Here is a 22,880-nt window from a genome sequence, read left to right as displayed (position 1 = left end):
CCCAAACCCCCCCCCCCCCTGTGTCTACGCCACTGTAGAAACGATACACTTTTTGGAAATTTGTAACATTTTAAATTCGCCTAACGCTCATATATATAGTTAATAATGGTGTTTTTAAAGTACTGATTAAATAGGTGTATTGAAGCTGCATTTCAAGAACATTTCGATAAATAAGATCTTAATTCTGTTGGTTGTCAGTTTCAGTTTGTATACACTGGATGTAAAAAGTCCAGAAAATTTGTTAACAGTTGGGTCGTTAGGTAATGATATAACACCCATACATATATTTACCTCCTTATTATAGTAAATATTTACATTACCTACTCCCATGATACAATTTGGATGACAATTTATATGTTATCAGGTCTAATAGTACCATTAAACAACAAAGTGGCTTAGTTAAAAATCAGGTACTTATATTATTATATAATATCTAAAAAACTTTGTTTTATTAATTTAATAATATAAATATGTGTAGTACAAAAAAAAAATTTATAAAAGCTGTTTAAAAAATAAAAAAAATGTTATCTTTTAGTAATAAAAATACACAACAATAAAGATGCATATTTGTTACATAAATATATTATTATATATTTAATGGTGTTCTTATTCTAAAGTATACTAATGGACGGATATAATTTATCATTTTGTGCTTATTTAAAGCTTTCTCATAATACAAAAAAAAATGTATACATTATAAAAATATAATAATGAAAATGAAATGGCTTATGAACACATATCTCAAATTAGTTTTGATTAAAAATAAAAAAAAAACATAAAAATTAAAATAAATTAAAGTCATATAGTCAAGTTTTAGAAATATTTATAAAAGTTTTGAATATTTTATTATATTTTCAAATAAACAGTTCCCATGACTTTTATATCTATTTAAATACTTCTAAAATATTGAGTCTCGCATCATAATATAATATTATCTTAAAATGTATAATATTGTTAAAAAAAAAGAGAATCATTAATTTAATTGTATACACAGCAAGTATTCCATATTATGTAAAAAAAAAATTGTTAACTTGAGTCATTTAAGGTTTTGGTTCTAAATTAAAATCTTAAATGCTAATAATACCATTTATAATACATATTGTTTGTAAAAGTAGATAAATAATTATGAATTTTAAATGAGATTATTGTGCATGCCATGCATTAAGCGCTACTATTGTGGTAAGAACATATTATTCAATAGTTTCACAACAAACATTAACATTAATACAGAAACAGCAGAGTTTTTCGTAGCCAACCCAACTGAATACAATTCAGGATCACCTGAAAACAAAGGAATTATAATTAAAAATATTAATAAAATTATTTTTAAATGTTATGTTTAACGTTTTTATCACCAAAAATAAATCTCACATCACAGGCAAGTTCTAATATCATGATAGATTATTAATGATAAAACATTTGAATTATTCATTTGCTAAGTAATTTGATCAAAACAGGCTTAAAACGCAGGTCTCAAAACTTACACATCAAAAATGAAATTAAATTTAGTAACATTGATAAATAAAGTAATGACCATATTTTAAGTGGCTTTCATAAATCATAATTGATGTTTCAAACATTTTTTTTTATTAAAAATCGCAAATATTTTTTTTTAATATAAGAGTTTATAAAATGTAAACTAAATAACCAAATAATAGCCACTTAAGTCTTAAAATATTAATCTGGTTAAAAATCAGTGTTGAGTATAAATTACAAATAAATAAATACATATATATGCAACATGCACAAATGGGAATATCAGTCCAACTCGTATCCTATTGGCGTTTGCGTCTCGGACTTTATCAAGCATTTTTTTTTACACATAATACATATTATCATTGATACTCAATATACAATATATTATACTCAATGATATTTCATAATAAAGGATTTCTCGATTAAAAAAAATATATATCTAAACCCGTTCACGCGGTATGATTTTTTAAAATATTATGCTGTTTTTACATTACAACTACGCATAATATATTGATAAATGAAGTAACAATAATACAATTTTTGTTATTGGATATACATAAAAAGATATTCAAAACCTTTGTTTTGTCTAAAACTTAAGTATTTAAGAAAATTACTTTTTCAATTTAAAGGTTTAAATGTGATTTTCACGTTAGTTAAACTATTTTTTCTTATAAATCATTATAATTCAATTACAAACAGTTTTCATGCCTTTTTTTTTTTTTTTAATATATAAAATTGTGACTGTGGTGAGGGTCGATCTAGTCCAGTGTTTCTCAAAAGGGGCAATAACGCCCTCCGGGTACAGTGGCGATGGGCAAACAAAACATTTTTCAAGCATACTAATTTTCTTTTTATTATCAATTTGTTTTAATTTTACAATTTAATCCATTTTCGCAAAGAGGGGGGGGGGGTGTCGTTGAAAAAGTTTTTGCACCTCAGAGGGCGGCAGCTTTAAAAAAGGTTGAGAAACACTGACATTCTAGTCGGTCAGAGAAATATCGTTTCAGACCTTTCGGTGAAAAAATTGTGAGACTCACAGGTCCGATTTCAAACCTGTAAAAACCTTAAATTTGTTTGAGTTCTTTTTAATAACCTAATCGAGCCGCTTTTCGAAGTACGTATATTAAACATGTTTTATTTGTATCTATCTGCGGAAATTAATAACTCGAAAAACGCCTTGATTAGGTTCTAGAAGTCAAAGTCATATATAGCAAGAGCATTTTGAACACCAAAAATGGCTATTATTCAAAAAGAAAATTGTATGTGTTAAAAATAATAGTCTAAAGCTTTTACTAATTAAAATAAAATGACTACGTTAAATTGACAATACTATACTATATGTCTCCACACAATACTCATATTATTACATACATCTATTAAACAATTTTTTAATTTGGCTTCTTCGGACATTTTTTTATAATTATTAACTAATTTTACATTTCAAATTAGGTAAGTACTAACATGATAATGTTAGTACTGACCGAGGCTGTCTTGTACACAAAAGCAACAATGCAAAACAAAAAGACACCCAAGTCTTGTCGTCAACATTTTTTCAAATCTGGGTTCGATTTCTAAACAATTTAATTCTTCCCCCTACCCAAAAAAAGAGAGGGTTTGCTAACTGGAAAATGATTTAGTAAAAAAAAAAAAAGTTACCGAAGCACTAATTCAAACGTAAAAAAATAATACTAAAAACGACACCCGACTAGTTTTTTATTGAAAATGTATAAGATATATAGTCAGGATAAAAAAATTTTGGTTTAGATTTATTGCACGAAAATCAAAATATACATTACAAAGACTTGCTCGAACTGTATAATAAATATGAACTTAAAAGGAATTTATAAAAAAAATGTTGTGATGAATAAGACAAACAGTCCAATAAATGTTATTGTCTAAATTCAATCAAGTTCAGATACATTTTGGATAAACTACAAAATATATAATTCATTATTTTAACTGTCAACATAGTGCATTTTGTGAATAAGAAAAATAATATAATACATATTATGTTATATATATATATATATATATATATATATATATATATATGAATATATCCCAAAACTACATGCAAATTAATTTTTGTACTCAAATATTTCATTATTGGTGATAGTGTACAGACAACTCACAATATTGTTAAATAGTTTATAAGCTACAATTATATTTTAAGTGAACTTGTTTTTTAAAAAAAAGTGTTTAAAACTGTTCACATGCGCAAATACAATCATACGCTTCTATTACTGTCACATCTCTACTTACATGTCATTTTGTTGTTGTCTGAAGAATATGTTCACTATTTTTATTACTTACTGAAACTTCCTGTAATTATAATTTACATGTCATAATAAATAATTTCAGGCAAAAAGTTTTGCAAATGAAACCACTTGATATAGCAAAACTATTAATATGCTGAGGGTTCATTTTTAACTAGTCTAAAATTTAAGTTGTTAGGACAAATTCAGCATACAGTAAACAGCTTAAATTCATTTAACATGTTAAGACTTCAAGTAAGCCTTTACTTGTAGAGTAAAATACTTATATTTTGACATAATTTTATTTATCCAGCCTTAGAGTTGAGTCGCATTGTATTTGTGCAAATTATAAGTCAATAACATTATTATACACAGGAATTTTTTCTACATTCCAATAATTGATTATATATATTACACATATTACATTTACACCTCTATTAATCCAAATAATAGGTAAGTAGATTAAAAAATATTTAAGCTAATTATTATTAGTACATAGGGTAAGATAATAATAATTATTAAGATAGAAGACCTAGCAATGAGTGAAAAAACATTATACATACCCATTTGGATAGTTTTAGCTGGCGATGACATACGACCATCTCCTCCATTGGAATAAGCCAACACTCGCAATTTGTATATTTTGCCAGTGGTTAGATGTGAAATCTGTGCTTCTAGTATGTTCCCGAGAGGAACTATAGTATCATTTGCGGTACTCATGTCTTGATCAGATTCCCAAATACGCACCTTTAATAGTATCATAAAAAAATATATAAATTAAATTCACTGATCAGTCACTAAAGATTAATTATTTCAAATACAAACCTTGTAGCCTCTAATTGGTTCTTCTTCTAGTGTTGGGGCGACATATCGCCAGCTTACACGGATAGTGTCTGGATTTACACCTTCGATAATAACAGCAGAAGGTGGCTTTTGAGGAGCTTTCCTGTAAGTACGTTCTAAAAAGAAAAATACATTTGTCAAGTTAAGTAGACTTGAAAATTAAGTCAAAGACGACTATGATGAAAATGTAACACTAATCTAACCAATGAAACGTTCACTTTCAGGGCCTTCACCGGCCGAGTTGTAAGCCATTACTTTGACATAATATTCTGTATCAGGCTGCAAACCAACAATGAGGGCCCAAGGTTTTGTAGACCTGCTCAAATAGTATACAGCATCTTCTTCTCTGTCAAGTTCATTTTTTTTCCAATACTTCAACTGTAATTTGAAAAATTACTTACAATATGTAAAATATATCCAATATATTTTTGTCCCTAAAGACCTGAGGGAAAATAAGCCCACAGTAACTCCTGCTTATCTTAAAAGGAGATAACAGAGGGAAGTGGTACCCACTATAACTGACCATTGGTGATTTCCTAGAGGGAAGTAACAATGAAAGGATTTGGTGATCATACAAAATCTGGCTCACAAACTGCGATGAGGAAAGGAAGGAAAGACTACAATGTTATATATATCATACAAATACGAGGATGAAAAAAAAGACGAACAAGACGATGAAAGGAATCGGAATCTGGGGTCTCGCAGGGAAAATGAACTATGGCTTCTCAGATCGTCAACCATGCCAAGAAGAGTTAACTTAAGAAAAATAATAGTCTTTAGCTTGGAACTAGGAAAAACTTTTTCAAAACTTAGAATATACTATTGTAAGGCTGTAAGACATGAACAATCACCGTTCCAAACAAAAAGAAATTAGAAGTCATATAAATGTAGATTTGGAGGCGAATGCTCTCTGTAGAAGTTCGATGGAAAGGAAAAGTAATGACACAATATTATAACAAATAAAAAAGAAAAGAATGATGATGGACATTATAAAACAAAGAAGTGTCAAAATATTCTGATATTTATTGAGACATAACGTTTTTCTAACTAATATAATAGAAAAACGTACCAACGGTTGTAAAGTAAGAGGTCAACCAAGGAAAACATTTATAGTAAATATGATCAAAATGGCAGGGTGTGAAAATTATTCTGATGTTTCTTAGGCTAACGGCGGAGAAAGAAGACTGGGGAGAATCTCAAGGCGTAGCTTGTAGAAAATAGAATATATTTTTGTCTCAGATAAAATATAATAAATACTACCCTGTGGCCTATTAATTTTCCGCGTAGTAACTCTCGAGACTGATCAATCGGAACCCAGGTGACATTGATTGAAGTAGAGTTGTAAGACAAAGCAGAGACCTGTTGCGGAGATACTTGAGGCATGTCTTCAGCGCTATATATTATTTTCGGTTCGGATATAGGTCCAGCACCAATTGAATTAAATGCCTGAGGTTAGAAAAAATACATTATTTATTTTACCTAATAGGTAAACTACTTTACTTAAGTAAATACTTTATTCAATTTAAAAATCTACCTGGACTTTAACTTCATATTGAGTGTAAAAAAATTCTGGTTTTACATGTACAACAGCCATTCCAATATTACCACTGTCTTGCAAAGTTTCATACTGAAACTCACTATCATGATCCACACGTCTCCAGTACACTTTATAATAAATGCCTGGTCCGTTTTGATCTTGAGGAGGTAGTTGCTATAAAAATATAACACATTAAAACAAGAAAAATATTTTTAAAATAAGTGTATAACAAACTCATGTTAATAGATTTTCACATAACTTTTCCAGTTCATAGTTAGAAATTTTATTTGGAATATGCTTATATTTTTATAAATACCGTTTCTCGCAAATAGTATTTTTTACCTTCCATATTATAGTTAGATCTCCTATTTTTCCTCCTCCGCCAGTGATGTTTTTAGGTGCTTTATATGGACGGTCAGGAGGTGTATTGACTTGAGGCGATGGTAATGACAACTCTCCAAATCCAATATCATTTCCAGCCACCATTCTGAACTCATACTTAGACCAAGGCATAAGTACATTTTCTAAAAACGCTTCTTTACGACCATTATACCTGTCAACTTCTTTGGTAATAATATCTAGAAATAAACCATATATATGTAACAAAGGAAATATGAGGAATACAAAGTTAAATGTTATCGTAAGTACTATTTACCTGTCGCTATTGTGTACCAAGTACTATTCCAGTTAGTCCGAGCACTGACTATATAATGTGTAATTTGTCGCCCATTCGCTGCCCCATCAGTCCACTGTAGCTTAGCCGATGTTTTTATGACTTCTACTTGTACTCCACCTAATAAAATTATTATGCAGACATTTTCAAATGTGCTAAATAATTTATTTCTACTAAACGTTAGTGACTTACCAGGTGGTCCTGGTGGTCCGTCTACAAATAGTGTGGTGGATGAAAATATTTCTCCAACAACGCTATGCACAATGCATTTGTACTCGCCTGAATCTTCTAATGTAATATTATGAATATACAGCTCTCCTCCATTAATAGTCTATAAGAATAGACCATGTAAAATCATTGATACTGTATTTTATAATATTTATTAAACTTACAACATGATTTATCATCTCGGCATTTGAATTTAACAATGGCATGCTGTTGTGAGTCCAAATATAAGCCATATCTAAAAGTTCATCGGAAACAGCTTGGCATCTTAACAACATATCATGTTTTATAACTGTGCGAATTTGAGGACTAAGTTGTTCCACAAAAACAGGCCCTCCTGTAATTAAAATATAACATATTTAAGAACAAATAAATTTAAATACATAAAAACCAATGGCAAAGCATTATAGTAATCATGTTTATCAAACTTGTAATTTAATAGTTGTTTATAATAGAAACCACTGTTTGGTTATAGACTTTTACAGACCTACGCTTTGCCAAATGTCAACAATTAACAGTACTCACGCATAACAATGAGTCTTCCTTGACTTTCTTCTGTTCCGTAAATGTTTTGTGCGATACATATGTAAATACCTTCGTCATCTTTACCTACTGGGTTAATGATTAAATTACCATTTTCTAAAATACGACGTTTCCCCCCAGATCCTACAAAAACCACAATTACAACTGTTAGACACAAAATAACAGACAAAATAGACAAATAATAAAAGTTACCAATAACGTATGCATCTTTTTTCCATGTAAATTTTGGTTTAGGTGCCGCTTCGGGACTGCATTCAATTGTTACGTTCTTACCTTCGGCACCGTAGACCTCGGGCTTTACAGGCTTCTTTTTAAAAGAGGGGCGTAAAGCTATAATAATAAATTTGAAGATAAAAATTATTTAAGTGTTAATTGTGTAAGTATTGTTACTTACACAAAACTCTTAATTGTGCAGATGAATATCGTGTCTTCAAAGTATTTCGAGCTTGACACTGATACATTCCGGAATCTCTTTCTGCGTCCAAATATCGTATATTTAACACATTATCTTGTATCGAATATCGTTTTTGATCATCTATTGATAATTTTTCGATTTCTAGTGGTTCGCCATTCTTGAACCATTTATATGTTACGTCAGGTACACCAAATGCTTCACAAGTCCACGTCAAATCTGCTTGATTATCCATGTGTTTGTCTTCTAACGGAATAGTGAAATTTGGCTCGGCTAAAACCCAGTAAGTAATAAGAAAAATGGCAAACAGTCAGGTCGTTAGTTGTATATGCTCACCTTGAATTGACAATGAAACACTTTTTTCTTTGCTGTCTCGATCATTGAAAACATGACAGTAATATTCACCTTGATCCTCTACTTGTACTTGAGGTATAATCAATACCCTGTTATAGCTAGTTAAATAGGATCCCCTAGGTAACGGACTTCCTTTTCTTGTCCAGTTGTATGAAGGCACTGGACTGTCAAATTAAAATAATTGTGTAGCAACACGAAATTTAAGATTTAATCTTAAATTTAATTATTATCACACTTACTATGCAAATGCAACACATTCTAATCTGACTTCTTGACCAGCAATAGGTGCCTCTGGGAAAGCCTTGGGGAAATTGTTCGGCAGTATCAGTTGTTGATAATCGGCTATAAAAAAAAAAAAGAGTATTTGTACAATTTGTTTAATACGTTCTTATTATGTAAAATCATCCTTACAATGCATAACTACGTGTAGTGGAAACAATGGTCCGTTTTTGCCAGTATTTGAGACTTTACTTTGCACATTGCAACTGTAATTACCAGCATCGATTTCTTCCAATGCTGAGAAATATAAATATCCATCATACGAGACAAACACTCTTCTGTCTTCTTGCACTAAATTTGGAAAAGATTCTCTGACCCAATAATATCTGACCTCTAATGGAATTTTTTTAATATTATTAATAAATTATTTATTTTTGTGTTTATTGTGTTGGCAATTGTCAATCATACAAATTCTCACCAGGGAAATATTGTGGAGGATCACAGAAAATAGTTTTGCCCCAATTCATGTTTCCTCTTTCTAGCGGTCTTTGTAAATTAAATTCACCAATAAATCCAAATGACAGCTGAATGCTTTCTGATACAATAGAACCAAACAAATTTGATGCCTTGCAATGATAACGACCTCGGTCTTCGTCCTGTTATGAAAAATAAACAATATAAAAATATCTTGAAGTGTAATAAAGGCACAACTAAAAAATACCCTTTTTGGGGCATAAATGATTAATGTTCCACCACTCAATGTAAATCTAGTGTTGCTTAACGGGTCAATTTTTATTGATTGCAATTGGTCTTGGTTATCATATTCTTCTTTAAACCATTCATAAGTCGGAGTAGGGTATCCTCCAGCAACACAGCTAACATAAAGAATAATGAAATTAAATCAAAATATTACCACCAATTAGTAAAGTAAGAACTTATTAAACACATACGTTAATGTTACATCATTAGTAATTGCCTTTCTAGAGCCGTCAAATACAACATCTGATGGCTGTTTAATAAAATGTGGTCCTCTAGGAACTTTCAGTGGATCTTCTATATTATATCCATATTGGTAGGATCGTTGATCGATTACCATATGCTGTTTAGTAATAGGTACTTCACATATATAAAGTAAATAGCGGTCACCGGGAACTTTTTGAAAACCCCATTTTTGTAACTGATCGGAATAACTAAAAATGAATTGTTTTTATTTTAACCACATATCAAAATAATAATGATGACAACAATGACATTAAAAATTGTTTTATGTAAAAATATTATATTAACATGATTAAAGACTTACGTATAAGCGATATAATCCTTGTTCAGAGTAGAGTCTTGTTCAGGCAAAAGAGCATTTTCAATATCTATCAGCGGTACAGTATTTTCAGCATCATTTACCCACACACCCGGACTTGATTGTCTACCACTGACATACCACTGTCTATGCTGTGGATCTTGACGTAAAAGTTGATTTATAAGGAAACCGTGCTCGTCTAAGCTGTTTACGCTTACCAAATCAGCTCCATAAGCCTAAATACAAATCACACCAAATGTCAAATTAGACATAAATATTTAAAATTATTTCAGTAATTTATTCAAGTTAAGTTATTGAAACCTAAATTTCATTTTAAAAATCTTAATATTACAAAAAAAAAGTTTTAACGTTATTGCAAAATGCAAAGTATATCATAAGTTCGAGTAGTTATGAACTATTTGCGACTAAAATAAGGCCATAAATGTGCAGTTTATATGATGCCACACAGCGCGACTTGCTACTTAATATGAATATCGGGCCGCAATGATTTCATCAACAGAAACACCTGCACGACCAATCATCTAATTCTAATCGCATCATAGGTATATTGTTAAATCCTCATACTACTCATTATTATTAATTATATATATTTTTAGGAAACTCCAATTATTTAAAAAAACGTATAATTGACATTTGTTTAATTAAAATACTAGTTACTTGGGTAAAAAATATATTTGAACGGTTAATTTTTCCTAGGTCACACAAAAAATTCCTGTTTCGGGTTGGGTCAAAATACAAATGACATTGAGTATAATAATATATAGGTATATAATATAATAGCAAAGATAAAATATTTGCTCTCTTATTAATTGTATTAAACTATATTGTTTAATATCAATGATAAAATGTTTTTTAAAAGTTAAATTAAATTTAAAATACCTGTGTAGTTTTTTCATTAAAAGTCTAGAACTTAGATACCTAAGGTTAGGCTAACATATAAATAGTACATAGGTTTGAATAAAAAAGTTGAATATTTTTTATAAAATTAAGATAAAATAAATTTCTATGCATATCATATTAAACTATGTGAATTTTCAAGATTTTGCGTTAGCAATACACGCTTGATTGCACAAATGTTAACAAGTTAATAACTTAAAATTTAACTGGTGATTCGGATTGAAACTAAATTAAGACTTTATATGAGTCACAAACATACCAAGCAGTTTCGATGAGCCTCAGTTCTTGGTCGTATTGGCGACTTGACAAATTTATAACACGACTGGCCATACTTGACCCAATATTCTGGACACTGCCATTCGGTCTCGATTTCATTGTTCTGAGACCAGCAGAACGTTGGTATGAGACAGACAATTACCAGAGTGAAAAAATGATTTTGGAACATTTTCTTGTCTTATTTTTGTTTGTCTACTTATACTGAGTACACCATGTTCATGAAATTGTGTTTAACCTTAACTGCAATGCGAAATCCAAACGATAATCTAGAACAACAAGATAAATGTATAGAACAAAATCCATTTACAGGCAGCGAGTGCTCATTTGAAAAATGAATATTTTGTTATTATAAAATATTACCATAAAACACAATAAAATGTATAGAAAAATGATTTAACCGATTTACTTTTATTGACTATTGTGTATCTTATCAGAATTCATAACACCGTGAACACACCCTACTGGTTTTAGGAAAACAATAAACAACTGAATTAAGGCGGTGCCCCCGTGGTAATCACAGAAAGGTAACCGTTGGAGGTAAAACTGATATTTTGGCGGCAATTTGAATTTGCTTACTGCTGGTGTTGTATTGTTTCTGCTAAGCAAATTGTAAATCAGACATCAGTTAATTTTCCGTTTTCGTTTTTGAATGTTTCCTTCTTCTTATTATTATTTTTATCATTGTTGCTGATACTGTTATTTTCCAATTTAATTGTGGCTGGCGACGGCTAAAATATTATTTTCATACATCTTTAAAGTGTATTAAGACAGAAAATAATATTAAATTAACTTTCCGAAACAACGAACATAACCACGAGACAATTACCTACCTAAATGGAGTTTTATTATGAATGATTACATGCATAATGAAGTAGATATATTTCCAACACATTTCTATTCAGTGAAAATTAACTTGACATTTTAGAAGGTCTTTCGTAAGACATTCGTAGGTCTTTAATACTGAATGACTAAATTATATCTAAGTTAGATAATATAACCATTATTTCAATATACTCATTCACTCTATACTCATTTTTTGGTTTTGTAGTAGGAGCGAGAAGTAATACAACTATGAAACTAAGCAATATATCTAGGCCAAATGGCAAACGGTTAAAGTGTTTTCACAGAAAAAATTATATTTTTTTCTTTTATTTAAAGCCACACAAATTGTTATGTCGGGTCACTCTCTCTTAGGCTTGCCCCGGAGAATTTGCTCTATCCCGAAAACGCTTGTCTGTTACGAGGGTAATATTTTCGCGTGCTATTAATTGTCTTATGATTTTACATTGTTTTTATGAACATAATATCTTTTTGTGTGTTTATTCACTTTGAGTTGCTTTTCTTTTACTTAATTTAAAAAGTGTTACCTTTTTCTCTCATCTCCTTAAAGCTAATAAAAACTGAGTGCTCTCACTGCGTGTTTGCTGTGTTTCACAAATAAGTATACTGCAATAAAGACCGCATCTCCCGAGGAAGCCAAAGTACGGCTCTTGGTTTTTTGCTATTGTTAGTACTTACGTTCAGGCTAATAACCCGTTTATTATAGAAATATGGCTAAGTAATTTGATTTACAGTATGTGTGTGTTTATAACATTTCGTGTACGATAGTGCGTATACGACAGTTTTTAACCATAATCGGTACTACAATACCCCCAAGCACTAATTCAACACCTCCAGTCCGAAAATACTAAAAACAATTTTAAAAATGAGCTATTTCTTTATTTCTTGTAGGCTTGTTTAACTGACCTTTTTATTAGAAACATAGTTAATACCAAGTATACCTTCTCCATATTGCTTTTTGAGAAAACAAGTGATAAAAATATGTAATTACAGAATTTTATTTGGAGCGTGATAAAATTTGTTCAATACCATTTTTAATGTCTGGAGATCATATCCATATAATCTCATATTATAATTTCATATAATCTGTGATGTAATTAAAGAAAGATGGACTTATCTAAGAGAAGCCATTGGTAAAACAAATCCGATGATAGTGACACGAATCCATAATTTAAATTTATTCTAACCGTAGATATTAGGAAAAACAAAATCTGACGCACAAATTCATCAACAAACAATGTAAGTGTGTCAACCAAATTACTTCTTCGTAATTCAAATTTTTTTTCGTGGAAATTTAGGATTTTTGTATAAAAATTAGATTTATGGTAGAAATAAAGTGACTAGCTATGATCATAAATAAAATTTTATTTGAGAAAATTATAAAAATAAAATCAATAATGTACTACAATTATTCTTCAATAAACAATATTATACATACAGTTTTTTAATTTAAATACAAGACATAATATTATTTTATTTTAATAGAAAATTAGTTTATAAAATTACAAATATATAAAGAGTTGTCAATTATAAATTTAGTTCTAAAATAATTAACTAATAAATAAAAATAAAAAATAAATAAATTATATAATATATACAAATGTAATGGTTTATTTACCATTAGAAATGTTCAGCCATTTATAATATTGATATTTTAAAACCACAATTCGCCTAGATCATCTTTAGTTTTAATATCATCGCTTACATTGTCCTCATCCGAATCACTGATGGCCAAGTCGTCTTGAATTTTTGCACTAGCACTGCTTTGACTTCTCTTTTCTCCACTTTCAAATGTTCTACTACCAGTAGGTAAAAAGTCTGATGGATCGTAATTTGGGTCTAGATCCATACTATCATCGCCTATTAAAATCAACAAAAATCATATAACGTTAGATAAAAATATTTATATATTTTACCATGGATTTGGTTGGAGATATTTTCAGAAGTAGATTTGTATCCTGTGTTACCGAGCAAAACCATGGCTTCTGCTACTTGCTGGCTATCATCTGCTGGGTTGTCCCCAACTACTTCCATGAAGTCATCTTCTTCACTCGAACAATTTAAATCTACACATATTATAATTTACAATGAGTATCACAGTACATTGAAAAATAATTATGTGAAAATTATTATTATACCATCTTCTAATATATCATGGCTCTCTGTTTTAAGTTGGCTGTCATCCATTTGGAGTTCAATATCTTCAATTTTAACTTTATGTTCCTGGGGCGAGTTTAAACTCTAAAATAAAACAATTAAAAAGTGTTAAAGAGGGTTGTTTGGGTTGTGCACAGGTAGCATGAATTAAACATTAATATTAGATTATAAGTTAAAAATATTATCATACATCTTCGACGTCTTGCATATCAGCATAATCATCATCGATTACTGAATCAATTTCAACTTGTTCTAAAGCTCGTGCTTGAACTAAACTGATATTTTGTTCAACTTGTGTTAGATATTGATCAAACTGTAAATCACATTTAATTATTAAAACATACATTATACAGAGAGAGAAACAACTTGTATTTCAAGCAAACGGCCCACTGTGTGGGTTGGCAGGAGATACAGCATACTACTCAATATACAAATACAATTATTAGTTTCATAAAACAACAAACCTCTTCTAAAGATTCACTAGTTGCTTTTACCAAATTTCGAGCCTGCTGAGTGAACTCAGATTCTTCACCATTATAACTAATGCAATTTTCCAAAATTAGGTTGATATCAGCTAAAAATTCTTTTCGATTGTGATATTTATGACCTTAAAATGAGAAGAAAAAAAAATGTTTTAAAAATAAAATAACTAAATACTTGACGATTTGTTAGTATTATAATTGTAACTTGTTAAGTTACTAAGTTATTATTTATTTGTAATGTATATACATTGTTTAATAATATTCTCTTGGTAGGCATGTATTAAACTTAAATATTCAACTTACTGGAGACACGAGATGCAATGGTTTCTAAATCAATTGGTTGTTTAATTATGCTGTAGTAATCTTTAACCAATTTTTGATTTACAGGTTTCATAAATGCCTTTGCTTCACTCATAGTCTTAAGTTTACCAACAACATTATCTAATATGTAAGTTAAAGCAACTTGGTCATTGTCATCTAATAATGGATTAATTGCCTTTTCAAGCAGCATAAGTCGTTCTTCTTTTTCATGTAAACGGTCTACACATACACCCAACATACGTCGTGCAGCAACTGTCAATGAACTTTTAGCTCCTACAAAACAGGTTTATTATAATAAATATAATGTTTTATGATCTTTGTGATTTTGTTAACACACAACATACCATTATACAGAGTAGAGTTTTCAACAATTTGATTAACATCAGAAAGAAATTCTTCTCGGTTTTGATATTTTTTTAAACGAAGCCCTTCTCGTATTGTTTGCAAGTCCATTGGTCTTTGGACTATATTATAGTAATCTGGTACTAGCTGATAAACAATATAGCAACAAAAATAAAATATTATTAATTTGTTTATTATAAAAAAATAAGACACTATCAAAATATGATAAAATTGACACACTACTAGTAGTATTGGGTTACTAGATCCACAATGGATAACTAAATGTTTTTTTTTTTTTACAAAAGAATAAACAGAAATGTAGTAATTCTCCTGTTATATGAATGAGTTTATTAAAATAGTTCTTACTTTAGCATTAACTGGATAGAGAAAAGGATTGACATCTGGCATACCACGCATTTCGTTCAAAATAGATTCAAAAATAGTACAAAGAACAACCAAAGGATCAGTACGACGCCTATTAGCCGATCGATCAGGTTTTTTTAGATAATCGCAATGCAGTTCACTTTTACGTTTCTTGCGTGAAAGGGCATCTTTGGGTACTTTTAAAAGCAATGACCTTCTTTTTACTTCTTCAGCGTGCTTTAACAAACAAATAAAATAGTATGATTTGATTTTAGTTGTTATTATAAATAATAAAAGAGCATAGTAAGAATACCTACTTTTAACAACTTGCTAGATAAAGTAACTTTAGTGCCATCTACGTTAACCAAATCCTCGTCTTCTACGTTCATCTGTTTTTCAATTTCTTCTTCTTGCTCTTCAGTAAGGGCAACATTTACAGGAGCATTCGGATTTAAATTGTACTGAGGACATGCTTTGTTAGTTCTCATGTGACCGACATTACCACAAGCACCACATCTGACTTTTAAGTCTGGTTTCATTTTACTGGGTTTAGGTTTACGAGGTTTTGGTGGGGTAGCTTCCATACGAGGTTTGGGTATAGTAACAGTACCAGATGTTGGCATTGGTAAATCACTACTGAGAGAATTGTTTTTGTTAACCATTGAGTATCCAAATCCTTAAACATTTTTATATGAAAATTAATATTAATAAATTAGTGATGATAGCATTAAATAATAAAAAAAAACCTTACCTGGTTGTGGTTTAGAATTGTTAGAAAAGCGTTCACGTTCTTGATTCCTTTTAATTCGTCTCAATTGTTCTTGTATCCTACGTTTTTCTCTTTTCATTTCCTCTTTCTGTGCTTCATCCATTAGAGCGTATTGTCTTATAAAACCTTCATCCCGGGTTGTTCTAATTTTAACATATGCGTCAATTACACCTGGCTTACGCACTACTTCTGTCCTCGTAAACTCTTTACCATCGGCTCCTTGAAATGTTCTATAAATTCTAAGCACGCGACCTAAAGTAATTAATATAATAAATATTTCGATTTATTAACAAGAAGATTTTATAGTACTCATTGATCATTCATACCGGGCTGCACTGTAGATGAAAATTGCATGCTATCTTCGTCATCCATTTTCTTTTTATCTCGTTTTCTTGTATCATCATTATGTTCTCCCATAATCATTTTACGAAGTTCATGTCGTTCTTGTTCTTCTTTTTCCAATGATAACTATTTTTTTAAGTATAAATTATTATGTACCCTAATATATTTTTTATAGTAGTTTAATACTTGTGTGCTGGTTTTTTTATTTGATAACATATTTTCAATGTTTTTCCCCATTTCTTCTATATCGGAGCAATCTTCTTCATCAAAACTTTCACCTTCATCAGTAGACAATACTTCATGTGATGACAGTACTCGATTTTGTAAATCAAATATACGTTGGCATTCTTCTTTGTACCTGTACAAATTAATTTTTGTTATTAATGTAGTATGACATTAAAACAATTTGTAAATATGTTGTTACACACTTTCTTGACCTCAATTTACATACAAATTATATGTAACTTTGTCAAAATATAAACCATCCTGCCTGTGATAACAATTGAAATGATACAGTTTATTTTATTTTATAAAGTAGTAACCATACAATAACTCATATTAACTAATATTCATAACTCAATATCTTACCTCTCTTGATGTTCTGCAATAGAAAATCGATTTCCTCTAGAGAACTTGGTCATTCCTTCTTCACCAGCCTTAGCTTTTTCAGTAGACAATGTTCGAACAACATCAATAACTTCCCATCGAGACAGTTTTTTGATTTCTTCTTCGGGCACTGCAAACTTTCTCAGCAAAGCTTTTGCGTTATTTAATGATAGACGTCTTAAATCTGCATCGGTACCAGTAACCATACGTTTTGGTTGAGCTTCTTGTTCCTCTTTGTTTAACTATAATTAAATACATACATTTATCGAACCGACATTTAATTATTTAGGGCAATCAGTACATACAGTTGGTTTGTTTGGCACTCTAACATAGGAAAATCCTTCCCCGCAACCCGTAGGGTCAGCTGGACCAGTAAGTTGAAGTAAGCATTTTCCTTTCATAGCTTGAATATAAGCTCGAGTTGTATTCCACGGTGCCACCTTAATCTCATCATCCATTTTCAGTTGCATTTCTTCATCGTCATCATCTAAACTGGTTAAAATAAATTTTTCACCGTACCCTGCATCCTGTAACAAAAATGCAATTAATATACATATATAAAATATATTTAATAAAATCAAATGTAAGTGACAAAACAAATAGTTTAAAGGTATTTTAACTATATGTAATGTATCCATAAAATAGCTAAAATTAATATTAGTTTGAACAATAATGTTTAAAAACGCACTTTAAGTCTTTGTTCAGCTGATATCATACTGAAGTAAGCACAACATTGTTCTGGAGATACCATGGAGCGAATCTCTTCTTCAGATGGCAAACGGAAATCTGGTTTTATTACCCACCAGTTTGAATCAGATCCTTATGTTATATTTAAACAAAACAACATTAGATTCAATACAACTTAATAATATATTAAATTCTTACCAGTTCTTTTAAAATCTGCACATAATTTGAGACGCTTACGTATACTACTTTCTGAGTGCGATGGAAATGCTTTTTTTATATCGTCCATTCTTATACGCCTTGGATAGTCATTGCTTTTCCAAAACAAACGGTAAATAAAAACCTAAACAAAAAAATAGAAAATTAACCATTTATTATTTGATATTGATATAAGTAACTAAAAAAACTTTTACTTGTAAAAAATCTCTGACAAAATTATTTGCCCGTTTAGAATTTGGACCAGGCACTTCATACAATGGACACAATTGTCCAGAAGTAAAAAGAGCATCAATTTCTCGTATAAAATACGCATGCCTACAGAATATAAAATTTTAAAAAATTATTTTTAACTATACCAACTCTGGCCCATCAGTATGGAAAAAAGCCTCATTTCTTAAGTGTTAACTGACTAAAAATAAGTGTTATTAATTAAAATCAGAAAATTGTGGCAGACGAGTGGGTAAAGTGACACTGCCTTAATGCTCACTAAGATGGAGTTCAATACTCGGTAAAGAGTAGTCTATTTTTCTCTGAGCGATTGCCTAGAGAGAAACTACCATTCTCCTCCAAGGCGAATGAACTAGGCCAAAGAGCTTACACCAGTCAGAGTGACATACAAAAATAAATAAACAAATAAAAAATTAATCTCTAGCCAAGTGTTGAGATTTTAGTAAAATATTAGGTATTAAAATTAAAACTAATAATAAAAATACTCAGATTAATCAATAAAAATGTCTGTTAAGCCTACATGAAACCACTTAAAGATAAAAAAATTTGTATAAATATTCAAATAAAACAAAACCTTTTTTTTTTACCTTGTTCTTATAAGAAGGAAATCAGTCTCTATAGGCTTATGTTCGTACATTGGAGCACGATATAAGTTATTTTCAATAACTTGTACTGTTTTGCCAGGAGACAACACTCCCAAAAATGGAGATGTATGCGCATAAGCGACCTCTCCAAATCGTAAACTTGGTGGACCAGGATCTTTACCAATTTTACGCTTATAATAATTCTTTATTTTCGAACACATACCCACCTACGAAATAAAATAAAATATACTTAACAGAACTCGAAATTATTATTTTTTAATTTCCTACTTGATTAAGAAGTGGAGGATGTTCTTCACAATATTCTACAAGAATAATAGATCCATCTCGGCCAGTCAAATCATCAGGAGTTCTCATGAAAAATACATCTCCGCCACCAGAAGCAATTCGTTCTTGTTCTCTAAGCTATAGTTCCAAAATTGTTCTTTAATGATTTTTTAATTATAGGTATAGCTAATAAACTACATAAATAAATTGTCTCTGTACTAGCCTTGGCTTTCTTTTTGATATTTTTTAAAAGAGGCTGTATACAATGAAATATAGGCTGAGATACAACACCATGTGAATAACGCTTTATTGGTGGACGATGGAAATTTCTTAAGCGCATTGGTCCCATATGGGTTTGTATAAAAGGTGCCTTTAGCTCAACAACAGGCGTAGAATGTTGAATAATATTACCTCCACCAACTTTGAGGCGTAATGATGTTTCTGATGAACGTGGTTGATAATAGCTAAAAAGAAAAAGTAATAAACACATACAAAATCAGTTTCAAATATTAAAATCAATTAAATTGTATTATTTCATCAAATTGACTCAATATGAAAACCTTTGTTTTTAACCTGCTTGGAAAACAACGTTTAGAAAAGAATATTAACAATTTTGAATTCTTGAGAGGCAAGCAAGTAAGCTGTGAAATAATAAATGTGTAAACTGTGTAGTATAAGGGGATCAAATTAAGCAAAAAAAAAAATACAGAAGTCTAGATTCTAAATGTGAGATTTTTTAAAGAATAGCAACGGAAATCATGAGAGAAATTTGAAGTGAATTAAGACTAGTACATGTGAAAATTAAGCAAATAATAGTAGTAAAAATACAAAATATAAAGATTGCATGAAAAAATAGTAATAGTGCAAGTATAAAAAAGATTTAATAATGTTAGCGATCTCAGAATTAAGGAATGTAGAATTAAATAAGAAAATATGGACATAACTATTTTCACAAGTGGACCAAGTAAAGCAAAAAGAAGGAAATTAAAAAAAAAAAAAATGGTAATATGATTTACACCTAATATTTAAACATAAAACATACCAATCATTTGATATATTAAATGGATCTCTATCTGGTGACTTGGGTGGTGGCATTGGGGTGTCTTCTTCTAATACATTAATGACACCAGCCTTGCCTAGAAGTAATTTTGATTTTTTGACATGTGGGTGAGGAATTTTTACTTTTACCGGAGTAGCATTATCTAATCTTTGTTTGGCCGGGTCGACATCATCAGGGATCCCTAAAATAATATTTTCATCATTCGGATCTAAAGTAAGAATTTTGGGACGAGGTATTTTGTCCATGTTTTGCGCATCCCAAATTATGTCATCTTCCCAAGTGCCATAAACAAGCTCTTCATTCTCAACTGGAAAAATGGAATACCATGTGTCATCGGTAGTATCATTTATTGGTTGCTGTTTTGAATTTCTAAAAAATTTATATTTAAAAATAATTAATGTCACAAATATATAATAAAATAATAATATTTGATAAAATAAAACATACGTCATATTTGGTTTTTGAGCTATCTTATTTTGTGATTGAGATACGTTTATATTAGACGTAGCTAATCTTACTGATCCACCAGCAAGCGGAAGCATTCCTTTTCCTGGTTGGCTAAATGTTTGGGCAGTACGATTAGTACTACTAGGTAACCATCCGGCAGCATTAGTTTTGCTGTTTAATTTTTGAAGGACTTTATGTTTGATATCATCTCCGTTCCAAATTATATTATCCTCCCAATGCAATTGGCTAACCATTAAATATGCATCGTCTGGATATGGATTTTCTTCAGACTTAATTTCTTCTTCTTTGCTCTAAAACAAGGATAATTAGGTAATTATTTCATAATTACATTTTCAAATATTGTATGTGTAAAAATATAACAAAAACTGTTTACTTTGTCTTTAAGCTTAAAACCGTAGTCAAAGCCTTCTCCACTTTCAGGAACTCCCAACATATCATACCACAATTTAGCAGGTCCATTCCTCCAGTATGCTTGGTTATTTGAACCATCTTCTAGTTCTTGTTTACTTTCATTAGTTTCCTTCGAAAAGGTTTCAATAGGTTGTAAGAATTTTTCCTAAATTTAATAGGTAATTATATTATTAATAATATTCATAAATTAAAATTAAATCATAACTGTTAAAGCTTAAAATATATAACCTCGTCGTCATCAGCAATACATTCTGGTGGAGGCATTGGACCATATTCCAGGTTAAAAATATGTTCTCTAGAACCAGCATTCGACAAACTACTTTCACTATTTCTTCTTTTTTTACGTTTATTTTTGACATTACGCCACATTTTTGGCAATCGACTTGACTTGTTAGGTTTAAATAATCTTGAAAATCTTAGAACCTATAAATAATATAAAATTATATTAAATGTTTTAAAAAAAACAACAAAAAAGTCTTACCTTGCCAACTCTAAAGTCAGGAAATATGGTAGTGACATCTACGTTTTCATATTTAGACGGCAACATGGCAGCTAAAGGTGTTTCAAGGCGTCTACGACATGCCTCAGCTTGACTGGTTTCATCATCAGACATTTTTCTGTGTTTTTTATAATTATCTTCATGATCGACTATTTCTACATTATCATTTGATGCCTCTTCTGCTAATTCATCTATATCAAAAAAATCTTGTGCTGTTGCAGATTTCTCTTCGACACCTTCTATGTCTTCATAACTGTTTTCAGCGTGTGCTAGTTCCGACGAGCTGACAACGTCTGATAAAATCGAACTGAACCCAAGTTTGGTTAGCGACGCCAAATGTTTTTTAGTGTCGCTATCCAGTATGTCATCATTTTCAAGTTGTCCACTCTCGTCGATGTTGCCAAACATAAAACCAGTTAAGTCAAAATCATTTGACATCCTAAATGAAGTTTCTAAGCCGTCTTCGTTCATTGTGTTTTTTTATATGACCAATTTCAAGGCATTTTAAACATCAAAACTATAAATTAGCAATTAAAATCGTCTACAGTATCACTTTTATGTTATTAAATAGCTTATAGCAAATACTATAATACATATTACATATTTCAAGTTTCAAATATTTTGTTTTATCAATTATTATTTATTATGACATTGTAGCTTATCAGTAGTAAATAAACAAACCAAGGTTATTTATTACATTACCGTGAATTGTGATTACTGGTTTATGAATGATCTACCAATGTGGTGGTGGATGCATGGCCGTGTCAAAGACTTGATAATAATATAATGAAGTATGAGTTGGGGGTAGTATTTCTGAGTATTTTGAGTTTCTGAGATGAACTATGAACCGACACAGAATAAAGAATGAACCGGCATACGACATATGAGAGAGAGAAAGAGGTTTTTTGGCGCACTGAAGGAATTAAAACACAACACCATATGCTTAACTTAGCTCAGACCTAAGTCTCTCACAAGCATATTCTTGGTAAATTGTCTTTGTTTTCTGGCACAGTCTTATAGTTTATTTAGCTATACACTGTCTGCCATGAGAACATTCCGCGACCCAAAGGAAATTTGCCATTCTGCGCATCCCCTAGTGTGACTAGCCTCTAGCGTTGCTCCCCGAGACCGCCCTGTATGTCCTTAGTGGCCGCTTGGTCTCTAGTCTACATGCGCAAAACCGTCAAAACCT

General features: G+C 30.4%; 2 protein-coding genes across 3 annotated transcripts; both read right to left on the bottom strand.

Moving 5' to 3' along the window:
- Positions 1-395: 395 nt before the first annotated feature.
- Positions 396-11,506, bottom strand: LOC126844387 (contactin). Of its 2 annotated transcripts, XM_050582543.1 has the most exons (23): positions 11,389-11,506; positions 11,012-11,294; positions 9,841-10,070; positions 9,488-9,727; positions 9,259-9,412; positions 9,016-9,193; positions 8,730-8,930; positions 8,558-8,660; positions 8,301-8,482; positions 7,947-8,237; positions 7,745-7,882; positions 7,535-7,675; positions 7,177-7,346; positions 6,977-7,115; positions 6,767-6,904; positions 6,454-6,689; positions 6,109-6,285; positions 5,835-6,020; positions 4,778-4,952; positions 4,557-4,690; positions 4,295-4,478; positions 3,739-3,798; positions 396-1,281 (listed from the first exon to the last, which is right to left on the bottom strand). In XM_050582543.1, the coding sequence occupies exons 2-22, from the start codon at positions 11,195-11,197 to the stop codon at positions 3,782-3,784; spliced, it is 3,600 nt and encodes a 1,199-aa protein (XP_050438500.1). In that variant the 5' UTR covers positions 11,198-11,294; positions 11,389-11,506; the 3' UTR covers positions 396-1,281; positions 3,739-3,781. The 2 variants fall into 2 exon arrangements, with proteins under 2 accessions (XP_050438500.1, XP_050438499.1); XM_050582542.1 differs by lacking the exon at positions 3,739-3,798.
- A 1,868-nt stretch (positions 11,507-13,374) lies between these two features.
- LOC126844441 (transcription initiation factor TFIID subunit 1-like) lies at positions 13,375-22,298 on the bottom strand. Its single transcript, XM_050582639.1, has 25 exons — positions 21,671-22,298; positions 21,418-21,612; positions 21,152-21,334; positions 20,758-21,068; positions 20,293-20,679; positions 19,474-19,714; positions 19,254-19,388; positions 18,969-19,192; positions 18,348-18,468; positions 18,136-18,277; positions 17,939-18,069; positions 17,556-17,777; positions 17,233-17,492; positions 16,831-17,002; positions 16,629-16,770; positions 16,285-16,554; positions 15,851-16,209; positions 15,537-15,770; positions 15,173-15,317; positions 14,811-15,101; positions 14,490-14,632; positions 14,216-14,338; positions 14,007-14,109; positions 13,785-13,934; positions 13,375-13,728 (listed from the first exon to the last, which is right to left on the bottom strand). Exons 1-25 carry the CDS (start codon positions 22,157-22,159, stop codon positions 13,523-13,525), a joined length of 5,379 nt encoding a protein of 1,792 aa, XP_050438596.1. The 5' UTR covers positions 22,160-22,298; the 3' UTR covers positions 13,375-13,522.
- Positions 22,299-22,880: the final 582 nt, after the last annotated feature.

Source organism: Adelges cooleyi, unplaced genomic scaffold (assembly GCF_023614345.1).
Source record: "Adelges cooleyi isolate 19-005CV unplaced genomic scaffold, UGA_ACOO_1.1 ACOO_flye_CR_arks_rails_tigmint_CR_PRNA_651, whole genome shotgun sequence".
In the NCBI taxonomy this organism is placed as follows: Eukaryota; Metazoa; Arthropoda; class Insecta; order Hemiptera; family Adelgidae; genus Adelges; species Adelges cooleyi.
The sequence above is the reverse complement of the archived record's forward strand: the minus strand, read 5'-3'. Positions and strand labels throughout refer to the sequence as shown.

Excerpts from the sequence above, each read along its gene's own strand:
- LOC126844441 (XM_050582639.1), bottom strand. The coding sequence starts at position 22,159 with ATGAACGAAGACGGCTTAGAAACTTCATTTAGGATGTCAAATGATTTT. Across the intron at positions 18,278-18,347 it reads TTGTCAGAGATTTTTTACAA|GTTTTTATTTACCGTTTGTT; the intron begins GTAAAAGTTTTT and ends TTTTTTGTTTAG. Across the intron at positions 16,771-16,830 it reads ATAAAAAAACCAGCACACAA|TTATCATTGGAAAAAGAAGA; the intron begins GTATTAAACTAC and ends TTAAAAAAATAG.
- LOC126844387 (XM_050582542.1), bottom strand. The coding sequence starts at position 11,197 with ATGTTCCAAAATCATTTTTTCACTCTGGTAATTGTCTGTCTCATACCA. Across the intron at positions 9,194-9,258 it reads TCATTTATGCCCCAAAAAGG|GACGAAGACCGAGGTCGTTA; the intron begins GTATTTTTTAGT and ends TTTTCATAACAG. Across the intron at positions 6,286-6,453 it reads ATCTAACTATAATATGGAAG|CAACTACCTCCTCAAGATCA; the intron begins GTAAAAAATACT and ends ATATTTTTATAG.